Consider the following 13,408-nt stretch of genomic DNA (forward strand, 5'->3'; position numbering starts at 1 on the left):
AATATTTTACAACTATAAGATAAAAATCACAGTAAATCTTATGTATTTTCAATTTTAGTTCTCATATTTTACTTCAAATATCCATATTCCATATAATCAAAATGCATTGAAATGTGTTGTTGAACATTTTACACATTGTGCGGGGTGTCATCTAGTTAATAATTAAAAGACACGAAGGAGAGTAGTACTACACACTTGCTATATCTTCAAAAAACATAATTGTTGGTACATACAAGATTCTAAAGGGTCCCAATTTAATTTGAGCTATGAAAGTGAGCAAGTCAGTTGGCCAATTTTGTAACCCTAGTAAGAGCTCAACTTTCACGCTACAACCATGGCCCATGGTATTTTGAAATTCAGACCTATAAACTCAGATGGAGAGAACAACTCATTTTATAGTAAAAACACACAAGCCCCAAAGCAAGTTCCATTGTTTCAGAACATAGTATGGATTCAACGACTAGTACAAGAGAAGATATTACTAGTAGATATTTTTATTAAAAAACGTTCTCACTAAATGAAATTAATGATAAAAACCATTGTAATCATTAAATTTTTGAACGTAATTGATAATAAAAATCATTTTACCACAACGTGTTATCCATAGAAATAAAACTTAGTTGGATTTAACTCCTCATTAATTATACAATGCTAAAGGGTGAGGATGTGTATGTGTTCACACATCAATGCTTTAATGGTTCTAATTTTATAATTTTTTGGAAATGTTTTAATGGTTCTAAATAAGGATATAAATACACACATATAGACACATATGTAGCGATTCGAAATAATGATGTCAATGTACTCATATACGGATATTTGACTAACAATTAATTCTATACAAAACTAGTATATGTTTGTAATTTTGTATATGTTTTACTACTTATTAAGGATTTACATGATCTAGCACTAACAAAAATGGCTCTATATCAATTGCTACTAAATTTGGAAGTATGGATAAGGATGAACTTTTAATATCATCCTTATTATGCAAACATATCATGATCACAATAAAATTGCGTACACCACTGCATAAATGTCTATGACAAGTGGTCCCAACATGGGCATAGTGAGGTGAAACTTTTGTACTATTAGTAAAACTTTCTTTTGGATAATGTACAATATTTCGGGTCCTTGGGGCCCTCCAGACTATTCCCTTCTATATAAATGGATGACATATCCACATATCTCCCACCAATATGTCGCTAGTCAACAACTTAGGTAAATCTCAGTCATTTTTTAGATCCTTGTGCCTCCTATTTCTAGTGGTAAGTTTCTTTGTCGTTATAGCATTTAGTATGCCGAGGAAGGATAGGCGGTCAGTTATCGCTTACATCGAAGATGACAAAGAGCGTGATGTCACGTTCTTCAAGCGACGCAGCGGCTTGTTCAAGAGTGTTGCTGATCTTTCTGTCGTGACTGGTGCTAGGGTTGCGGTCGTCCTTGAGACGGAAACTGAGAAGATGTATTCCTTTGGTACACCATCTTCTAACCCCATTACTGATGCTTTCCTATCAGAAGCACCACTAGAAGTTCCACTTGCCGATGAGGCAACAACTACTAGAATTGCACAACTACAAAGTGAGGTGGCTCGTCTAGATCTTAATTGCATGAGAGAGTATAAGGAAAACCAACTCTCCATCGAGCATATGAAAAAGGTCCAAGAGGAGTTCCCAGGTATGCCAGCAAACCTTATCTTCTTAAAGGAAGAAGACCTTGACCTTGAAGATCTCGAGAATCTATCCAATGAAATCTCTCGTGTCCATGAAAACATTGGGCACCGGTTGCCACCATTGCGTCATGGCCATAAATCCATGACAGGTGGTGCAAGCATGATACCAAACATGCTACCGTCAAGTGGTGTACCATCGGATCGCATGAAGACTATCCCTTCATCGGTGCACTCAATGTGGTCTCATCATCTTCCACAACATCAAGCGTGTTTGTCTCCACTACCGTCATCACCAAGACACACTTTGGCACCACATTTTCCTCAGGTGCCAGCAATGCTCCACTCATCACCATCTGCTTCAGTGCCACAGTTGAATACCGAGATACACACAACACCTAATCAAGCACATGAGCTACCTCCACCACAAGATATAACGGTCGAGGACTATGTAAGTCCTTGTAATCTAGCGAACCCACAGAACAATGTAAACCCTAACTCTACAACTGGGTACAATTTGGAGGCCTCTCCACTATTGTCCTACTCTGGTGGCAATGATTTTACCATTGATGAACCATTTGGCTATGAATCATGGGGTCATGCTCCACCAGAGCAACCATTCTACAATGGATTTGTAGATTTGGGTGCTTACTTGGGCTATAATGGTGTTGATGTAGGACAGTCTTCCATGGGAAATGATGGATGTCTTAGTGCGCCGCATAAATCTTCCTCTAGCTAGACGCTAGTCAGCACAACCATTTTAGTGCTATGTTAAAATAAAGTTGTTCAATCTCCATTTGGAAATTTGTAATCATTTGGACTGTTTACTAAGTCCATTCAAGGCAATAATAAACATGTTTGATGTTATATGTATTGGACATGAAGATATTTCCTTATCATGTGTCGCATTGTGTTTGGGTTATAGTCAAATATTTTTTATTTTCCTTATTGACTTGTTCGACATCTTATGAGTGAAGTAATATGAACCTGGAATTATAATTTCAATGAATTGGAAAATTCAAATTTTTATATCTAATTGTGGCATAGTGTTTTTGTTATAGTCAAATAATTTTATTTTCTTGTTCAGATGTTATGTATCTTATAGATGAATGAGTATGAACAACAATAACAACTTGATATGAGATTCATTTGAAATTATGGTAAATCAAGTTTTTTTTATAATAGATGCATGTGCATCTTGTCACTGAACTAAAACAAAGAGTAAAATCATGGCCACATAATGCTCCATTAATGGCATATATGGACCATTACAAACATAGAAAAGCATCCAAAATCTAGAGCCCTACATGAATATATATTGTAAAATGTCATTTTTAACATCATGCTCGACAATTACAAACATAGAAACTAATAAGATGTATTCCTTTGGTACACCATTTGCTAACCCCATTACTGATGCTTTCCTATCAGGAGCACCACTAGAAGTTCCACTTGTCGATGAGGCAACGACTACTAGAATTGCACAGCTACAAAGTGAGGTGACTCATCTAGATCTTAATTGCATGAGAGAGTATAAGGAAAACCAAATCTCCATCGAGCATATGAATAAAGTCCAAAAGGAGTTCCCAGGTATGACAACAAACCTTATCTTCTCGACGGAAGAAGTCCTTGACCTCGAAGATCTCGAAAATCTATCCAATGAAATCTCTCGTGTCCATGATAAAATTGGGCACAGGTTGCCACCATTGCGTCATGGCCATAAATCCATGACAGGTTTTGCAAGTATGATACAAAACAGGCTAACATCAAGTGGTGTGCCATCGGATCGCATGAAGACTATCCCTTCATTGGGGCATTCAATGTGGGCTCATCATGTTCCACAACATCAAGTGTGTTTGTCTCCACTATCATTATCAGCAACACACACTGTGGCACCACATTTTGCTCAGGTGCGAGTAATGTTCCACTCCTCACCATCTGCTTCAGTGCCACAGTTGGATAATGAGCTACAAACAAATCCTAATCAAGCACATGAGCTACCTCCACCACCAGATATAAGGGTCGAGGACTATGTAAGTCCTTGTAACCTAGTCAACCCATAAAACAATACAAACCATAACCCTACAACTAGGTATAATTTGGAGGCCTCTCCACTACTGTACTATTCTGGTGGCCATGATTTTACCATTGATGGACCATTTGGCTATGGATCATGGGGTCATGCTCCATGAGAGCAACCATTCTACAATGGATTTGTTGATATGGGTGCTTACTTGGGCTATAATGGTGTTGATGTAGGATAGTCTTCCATGGGAAATGATGGATGTGTTAATGCGCCACAGAAATCTTCCTCTAGCTATATGTTAGTCAGCACAACCATTTTAGTGCTATGTTAAAATAAAGTCGTTCAATTTCCATTTGGAAATTTGTAATCATTTGGACTATTTACTAAGTCCATTCAAGGCAATAATAAACATGTTGGATGTTATATGTATTGGATGTGAAGGTATTTCCTTGTTTATGTGTCGCATTGTGTTTGTATTATAGTCAAATATTTTTAATTTTCGTTGTTGACTTGTTCGACATCTGACGAGTGAAGTAATATGAACCTAGAATTATAGTTTTGATGAACTGGAACATTCAATTTTTTATATCTATTTGTTGCATAGTGTTTTTGGTATAGTCAAATATTTTTATTTTCTTGTTCTGATGTTAGGCATCTTATAGATGAATGAGTATGAAAAACAATAACAACTCGATATGAGATTCATTTGAAATTATGGCAAATCAAGTTTTTTTATAATAGGTGCATGTGCATCTTGTCATTGAACTAAAACAAAGAGTAAACTTGTGGCCACATAATGCTCCATGAATGGCGTATATGCACCATTACAAGCATAGAAAGGCATCCAAAATCTAGAGCTCTGCATGAATATATATATTGTAAAATGTCATTTTTAACATGATGCTCGACAATTACAATGATGAAAGACTTAGAAATATATAATCTCAATCCCATATGGACACGTGAGTTAATTAACACAAGTACACCACTTCTATATAAGAACACCCTAAATCTGAAACTTAATTATGACTATAGACTCTATTCTTTTTTCATATAACATATGGTAATTGTTCATTAGGTAAACTAAGCTATGGTGGGTATTTATTATGTATGCCCAACTCAAATCATCACCCATTACCACCACAAGCACATAAATATCAAAAAAAGGAAATGCCTAATCTAGGAATCATATTTCATATTGTAAAGATCAAATATTTATTTTATGATACAAAAAATTATTTAACCAAAATAAACCTTAGAGTATATAATGTCTATCCCGAATCACTACTAGGATAAATTCTAGTAGTAGTGCTTGTTTTGCCAATACAAGTAGCACTGGTGGCAGCTCTACTGCTAAGGCGCTACAGCTAAGTTTTAGCAGTAGAGCTGGAAAACTAGCGCTACTGTTAAGTAAGGTAGCTGTAGTGCTGGTAGACAAAAAGCGCTGCTACTAAACCAGCGCTACTGCTAATATTCCTACCAGTGCTACTGCTAACATTCCTGCTTTCAAGAATTTAATTCTTCTCTACGTATTTGTGCCCCCTCTACATATTTGTGCATGCTCTAAACAATAGTTTCATCATATCATAATAAATATACATTATTCTCATCATATCATACACATAAAGTAGTCGCGTCATATATACCATCATCTTCATCATCACCATTATCCAACACAAATATCATCACATCTCCAAAATAGCAATACACAAGTCATGTATTGAATAAATGCAACTACATGGTCATGGCACACCCACAAGTTTCATCATCTCTATCTAAACCATGATGTGGAAGAGAAGAGCGAATAACATAAAGCAAGCGCGCGACTATGTACTACTTCTTGAGGCACCGGCTTCGCTCCCTCTCTTGCCGTAGCATCCACCTCAACTAACTATTTTCCGCTTCGGATGTGTTGCGAACCCTCTGTGAATAGCGCCCGCATACCTGTCCACCTCGGCGTGAGCGCCTGGTCAGTGGTCGTACACTCCTGTAACCCTCCTAATGAATACGATGTAGCCGTCCTTCGCCCTCTCTGATGTATGTACCTGCATCATAAGTTGATGAATTCAACGATAACATGCAACATAATGTACTTGAGAAACACAAAGAGTCATAGTTAGCAAAATACAAGAAACCTATAGTAAGCATAAATAATGAAGTTCCTCTTACACAAACTAATTAACTAGAGCGATGTACGCTAGTTTATAGAAAGACAGTAGTACGAATTATAAACACACATTGTCATCGTCAATCACTCATCCTTGTTGGGGCACCAATATTCATAGTCGGAGATGAATGACCCGAGCTTCGTGAAAGGATCCAGGCCTAGACGTTAAGCGAGTAGTATTTCTCGGAGATTCTCCCGCCTCATTGGCTCATGGAAGTGTTGGAAATATGCCCTAGAGGCAATAATAAATTAGTTATTATTATATTTCTTTGTTCATGATAATCGTTTATTATCCATGCTATAATTGTATTGATTGGAAACACAGTGCATGTGTGGATACATAGACAAAACACTGTCCCTAGTAGGCCTCTAGTTGACTAGCTCGTTGATCAAAGATGGTCAAGGTTTCCTGACCATAGGCAAGTGTTGTCACTTGATAACGGGGTCACATCATTAGGAGAATCATGTGATGGACTAGACCCAAACTAATAGACGTAGCATGTTGATCGTGTCATTTTGTTGCTACTGTTTTCTGCGTGTCAATTTGTTCCTATGACCATGAGATCATATAACTCACTAACACCGGAGGAATGCTTTGTGTGTATCAAACGTTGCAACGTAACTGGATGACTATAAAGATGCTCTACAGGTATCTCCGAAGGTGTTCGTTGAGTTAGTATGGATCGAGACTGGGATTTGTCACTCCGTGTGACGGAGAGGTATCTCGGGGCCCACTCGGTAATACAACATCACACACAAGCCTTGCAAGCAATGTGACTTAGTGTAAGTTGCGGGATCTTGTATTACGGAACGAGTAAAGAGACTTGCCGGTAAATGAGATTGAAATAGTTATGCGGATACTGACGATCGAATCTTGGGCAAGTAACATACCGAAGGACAAAGGGAATGACATACGGGATTATATGAATCCTTGACACTGAGGTTCAACCGATAAGATCTTCGGAGAATATGTAGGATCCAATATGGGCATCCAGGTCCCGCTATTGGATATTGACCGAGGAGTCACTCGGGTCATGTCTACATAGTTCTCAAACCCGCAGGGTCTGCACACTTAAGGTTCGACATTGTCTTATGTGTATTTGAGTTATATGGTTGGTTACCGAATGTTGTTCGGAGTCCCGGATGAGATCCAAGACGTCACGAGGAGCTCCGGAGGTAAAGATTGATATATAAGAAGTCCTGTTTTGGTCACCGGAAAAGTTTCGGGCTCATCGGTAGTGTACCGGGAGTGCCGGGAGGGGTGCCGGGGACCATCGGGAGGGGTGTCACGCCCCAAGGGGTCTCATGGGCTATGGGAAGAGATAAACCAGCCCCTAGTGGGCTGGAATTGTTGGGGAACATCGCATGGGAAACAAAAATTTTCCTACGCGCACGAAGACCTATCATGGTGATGTCCATCTACGAGAGGGGATGAGTGATCTACGTACCCTTGTAGACCGTACAGCAGAAGCGTTAGAGAACGCGGTTGATGTAGTGGAACGTCCTCACGTCCCTCGATCCGGCCCGCGAACAATCCCGTGATCAGTCCCACGATCTAGTACCGAACGGACGGCACCTCCGCGTTCAGCACACGTACAGCTCGACGATGATCTCGGCCTTCTTGATCCAGCAAGAGAGACGGAGAGGTAGAAGAGTTCTCTGGCAGCATGACGGTGCTCCGAAGGTTGGTGATGACCTTGTCTCAGCAGGGCTCCGCCCGAGCTCCGCAGAAACGCGATCTACAGGAAAACCGTGGAGGTATGTGGTCGGGCTGCCGTGGAAAAGTCGTCTCAAATCAGCCCTAAAACCTCCGTATATATAGGTGGGAGGGAGGGGGCCTTGCCTTGGGGCTCAAGGAGCCCCAAGGGGGTCGTCCGAGTCCAAGGGGGAGGACTCTCCCCCCCCAAACCGAGTTGGACTAGGTTTGGTGGGAGGGAGTTCCCCTTCCTTCCCACCTCCTCCCTTTTTTTTTCTTTCTCTCTTGATTTTCTTCTCCTTGGCGCATAGGGCACTTGTGGGCTGTCCCACCAGCCCACTAAGGGCTGGTGTGGCTCCCCCAATGCCTATGGGCTTCCCCGGGGTGGGTTGCCCCCCCGGTGAACTCCCGGAACCCATTCGTCATTCCCGGTACATTCCCGGTAACTCCGAAAACCTTCCGGTAATCAAATGAGGTCATCCTATATATCAATCTTCGTTTCCGGACCATTCCGGAAACCCTCATGACGTCCGTGATCTCATCCGGGACTCCGAACAACATTCGGTAACCAACCATATAACTCAAATACGCATAAAACAACGTCGAACCTTAAGTGTGCAGACCCCGCGGGTTCGAGAACTATGTAGACATGACCCGAGAGACTCCTCGGTCAATATCCAATAGCGGGACCTGGATGCCCATATTGGATCCTACATATTCTACGAAGATCTTATCGTTTGAACCTCAGTGCCAAGGATTCGTATAATCCCGTATGTCATTCCCTTTGTCCTTCGGTATGTTACTTGCCCGAGATTCGATCGTCAGTATCCGCATACCTATTTCAATCTCGTTTACCGGCAAGTCTCTTTACTCGTTCCGTAATACAAGATCCCGCAACTTACACTAAGTTACATTGCTTGCAAGGCTTGTGTGTGATGTTGTATTACCGAGTGGGCCCCGAGATACCTCTCCGTCACACGGAGTGACAAATCCCAGTCTTGATCCATACTAACTCAACTAACACCTTCGGAGATACCTGTAGAGCATCTTTATAGTCACCCAGTTACGTTGCGACGTTTGATACACACAAAGAATTCCTCTGGTGTCAGTGAGTTATATGATCTCATGGTCATAGGAATAAATACTTGACACGCAGAAAACAGTAGCAACAAAATGACACGATCAACATGCTACGTCTATTAGTTTGGGTCTAGTCCATCACGTGATTCTCCCAATGACGTGATCCAGTTATCAAGCAACAACGCCTTGTTCATAATCAGAAGACACTGACTATCATCAATCAACTGGCTAGCCAACTAGAGGCATGCTAGGGACGGTGTTTTGTCTATGTATCCACACATGTAAATGAGTTTTCATTCAATACAATTATAGCATGGATAATAAACTATTATCTTGATACAGGAATTATAATAATAACCATATTTATTATTGCCTCTAGGGCATAATTCCAACAGTCTCCCACTTGCACTAGAGTCAATAATCCAGCCCTCACATCACCATGTGAATTACATTGTAATAAATCTAACACCCATACAGTTCTGGTGTCGATCATGTTTTGGCCGTGGAAGAGGTTTAGTCAGCGGGTCTGCTACATTCAGATCCGTGTGCACTTTGCATATATTTACGTCCTCTTCCTCGACGTAGTCGCGGATGAGGTTGAAGCGTCATTTGATGTGTCTGGTCTTCTTGTGAAACCGTGGTTCCTTTGCTAAGGCAATGACACCCGTGTTGTCACAGAACAAGGTTATTGGATCCAGTGCACTTGGCACTACTCCAAGACCTGTCATGAACTGCTTCATCCAGACACCCTCCTTAGCCACCTCCGAGGCAGCCATGTACTCCGCTTCACATGTAGAATCTGCTACGACGCTTTGCTTGGAACTGCACCAGCTTACTGCACCCCCATTAAGAATAAATACGTATCCGGTTTGCGACTTAGAGTCGTCCGGATCTGTGTCAAAGCTTGCATCGACGTAACCTTTTACGCGAGCTCTTCGTCACCTCCATACACGAGAAACATCTCCTTAGTCCTTTTCAGGTACTTCAGGATATTCTTGACCGCTGTCCAGTGATCCACTCCTGGATTACTCTGGAACCTACCTGCCATACTTATGGCCAGGCTAACATCCGGTCTAGTGCACAGCATTGCATACATGATAGAACCTCTGGCTGAAGCATAGGGGACGGAGCGCATATGCTCTCTATCTTCATCAGTTTCTGGGCACTGAGTCTTACTCAATCTCGTACCTTGTAAAACTGGCAAGAACCCTTTCTTGGACTGTTCCATTTTGAACCTCTTCAAAACTTTATCAAGGTATGTGCTTTGTGAAAGTCCTATCAGGCGTTTTGATCTATCCCTATAGATCTTAATGCCTAGAATGTAAGCAGCTTCTCCTAGGTCCTTCATAGAGAAACTTTTATTCAAGTAACCTTTTATGCTCTCCAAAAGCTCTACGTTGTTTCCAATCAGTAATATGTCATCCACATATAATATTAGAAACGCCACAGAGCTCCCACTCACTTTCTTGTAAATACAAGATTCTCCAACCACTTGTATAAACCCAAATGCTTTGATCACCTCATCAAAACGTTTGTTCCAACTCCGAGATGCTTGCACCAGTCCATAAATGGATCGCTGGAGCTTGCACACCTTGTTAGCACTCTTAGGATCGACAAAACCTTCGGGTTGCATCATATACAACTCTTCCTTAAGGAAACCGTTAAGGAACGCCGTTTTGACATCCATCTGCCAGATTTCATAATCGAAAAACGTAGCTATTGCTAACATGATTCTGACGGACTTAAGCATCGCTACGGGTGAGAAAGTCTCATCGTAGTCAACTCCTGGAACTTGTGAAAAACCCTTTGCCACAAGTCGAGCTTTATAAACGGTCACATTGCCGTCAGCGTCCGTCTTCTTCTTAAAGATCCATTTGTTCTGAATAGCCTTGCGGCCCTCAAGTAGTATCTCCAAAGTCCACACTTTGTTCTCATACATGGATCCTATCTCGGACTTCATGGCTTCTAGCCATTTGTTGGAATCTGGGCCCACCATTGCTTCTTCATAATTTGCAGGTTCATTGTTGTCTAACAGCATGATTGATAAGACGGGATTACCGTACCACTCTGGAGCAGCGCGTGATCTCGTCGACCTGCGTGGTTCAACAGAAACTTGAACTGGAGTTTCATGATCACCATCATTAACTTCCTCCTCAACCGGCGTCGCAACGACAGAGGTTTCCCCTTGCCCTGCGCCACCATCCAGAGGGATGAGAGGTTCGACAACCTCGTCAAGTTCTATCTTCCTCCCACTCAATTCTCTCGAGAGAAACTCCTTCTCGAGAAAAGCTCCGTTCTTAGAAACAAACACTTTGCCCTCGGATTTGAGATAGAAGGTGTACCCAACTGTCTCTTTTGGGTAACCTATGAAGACGCACTTTTCCTCTTTGGGTTCCAGCTTTTCAGGCTGAAGCTTTTTGACATAAGCATCACATCCCCAAACTTTAAGAAACGACAACTTTGGCCTTTTGCCATACCACAGTTCGTATGGTGTCATCTCAACGGATTTTGATGGTGCCCTATTTAAAGTGAATGCAGCTGTTTCTAATGCATAACCCCAAAATGATAACGGCAAATCAGTAAGAGACATCATAGATCGCACCATCTCTAACAAAGTACGATTACGACGTTCGGACACACCATTACGCTGTGGTGTTCCAGGCGGTGTTAACTGTGAAACAATTCCACATTGTCTTAAGTGAGCACCAAACTCGAAACTCAGATATTCACCCCCACGATCAGAACGTAGGAACTTGATCTTCTTGTTATGATGATTTTCCACTTCACTCTGAAATTGCTTGAACTTTTCAAATGTTTCAGACTTGTGCTTCATCAAGTAGACATAACCATATCTACTTAAATGTTCAGTGAAGGTGAGAAAATAACGATATCCGCTGCGTGCCTCCACGCTCATTGGACCACACACATCGGTATGTATGATTTCCAACAAGTCACTTGCACGCTCCATTGTTCCGGAGAACGGAGTCTTAGTCATCTTGCCCATGAGGCATGGTTCGCACGTGTCAAGTGAATCAAAGTCAAGTGACTCCAAAAGTCCATCAGCATGGAGTTTCTTCATGCGCTTTACACCAATATGACCCAAGCGGCAGTGCCACAAAAATATGGCGCTATCATTATTTACTCTAACTCTTTTGGTCTCAATGTTATGTATATGCGTATCGCTATCAAGATTCAATATGAACAATCCTCTCACATTCGGTGCATGACCATAAAAGATGTTACTCATAGAAATAGAACAACCATTATTCTCAGACTCAAAAGAGTAACCGTCTCGCAATAAACAAGATCCAGATATAATGTTCATGCTCAACGCAGGCACTAAATAACAATGATTTAAGTTCATCACTAATCCCGATGGTAGCTGAAGTGACACTGTGCCGACGGCGATTGCATCAACCTTGGAACCATTTCCTACGCGCATCGTCACTTCGTCTTTCGCCAGCCTTCGTCTATTCCGCAGTTCCTGCTTCGAGTTGCAAATGTGAGCAACAGAACCGATATCGAATACCGAGGCACTACTACGAGAGCCGGTTAAGTACACATCAATAACATGTATATCAAATATACCTGATTTTTCTTTGCCCGCCTTCTTATCTGCCAGATACTTGGGGCAATTGCGCTTCCAGTGACCCATACCCTTGCAATAGAAACACTCCGTTTCAGGCTTAGGTCCAGCTTTGGGTTTCTTCGGCGGATTGGCAACAGGCTTGCCACTCTTCTTCGAATTGCCCTTCTTGCCTTTGCCGTTTCTCTTGAAACTAGTGGTCTTATTCACCATCAACACTTGATGCTCTTTGCGGAGTTCAGACTCTGCGACTTTCAACATCGCAAACAACTCGCCGGGAGACTTGTTCATCCCTTGCATGTTGTAGTTCAACACAAAGCCTTTGTAGCTTGGCGGCAGTGATTGAAGGATTCTGTCAGTGATAGTTTCTTGCGGGAGTTCAATCCCCAGTTCAGCTAGACGGTTTGAGTACCCAGACATTTTGAGCACATGTTCACTGACAGACGAGTTTTCCTCCATCTTGCAAGCATAGAATTTATCGGAGGTCTCATACCTCTCGATCCGGGTGTTCTTCTAAAAGACAAACTCCAACTCCTGGAACATCTCAAATGCTCCATGACGCTCAAAGCGACGTTGATGTCCCGGTTCTAAGCCATACAAGACTGCACATTGAACTATTGAGTAGTCCTCCTTACGTGCTAACCAAGCGTTCTTAACATCCTGATCAGCCGTAGCGGGTGGTTCATCTCCTAGCGCAGCATTAAGTACATAATCCTTCTTCCCAGCTTGTAAGATTAGCTTAAGATTACGAGCCCAGTCTACAAAGTTGCTTCCATCATCTTTCAACTTAGCTTTCTCTAGGAACGTATTAAAATTCAGGATGACTGTCGCGTGAGCCATGATCTACAACACAAATATATTCAAAGTGGACTTAGACTATGTTCAAGATAATTAGAGTTCAACTTAATCAAATTATATGCTAAACTCCCACTCAAAAAGTACATCTCTCTAGTCATTTGAGTGGTTCATGATCCACTTACACTATCCCAAGTCCGATCATCACGTGAGTTGGGTATAGTTTCAGTGGTAAGCATCCCTATGCTAATCATATCAACTATATGATTCACGATCGACCTTTCGGTCTCATGTGTTCCGAGGCCATGTCTGCACATGCTAGGCTCGTCAAGCTTAACCCGAGTGTTCCGCGTGCGCAACTGTTTTGCACCCGTTGTATGTGAACGTTG

At 41.7% G+C, this 13,408-nt stretch overlaps 1 protein-coding gene and 1 pseudogene across 1 annotated transcript; both read left to right on the forward strand.

The window, feature by feature from the left end:
• The first annotated feature begins 1,283 nt into the window (after positions 1-1,283).
• On the forward strand, positions 1,284-2,501 carry LOC123413185 (agamous-like MADS-box protein MADS3). Its single transcript, XM_045106134.1, has one exon. The coding sequence runs from the start codon at positions 1,299-1,301 to the stop codon at positions 2,406-2,408; it is 1,110 nt and encodes a 369-aa protein (XP_044962069.1). The 5' UTR covers positions 1,284-1,298; the 3' UTR covers positions 2,409-2,501.
• Positions 2,502-3,045: 544 nt separating this feature from the next.
• Positions 3,046-4,026, forward strand: LOC123408266 (annotated as a pseudogene).
• The last annotated feature ends 9,382 nt before the right edge of the window (positions 4,027-13,408 follow it).

This window comes from Hordeum vulgare, chromosome 7H (assembly GCF_904849725.1).
Source record: "Hordeum vulgare subsp. vulgare chromosome 7H, MorexV3_pseudomolecules_assembly, whole genome shotgun sequence".
Lineage (NCBI taxonomy): Eukaryota > Viridiplantae > Streptophyta > Magnoliopsida > Poales > Poaceae > Hordeum > Hordeum vulgare.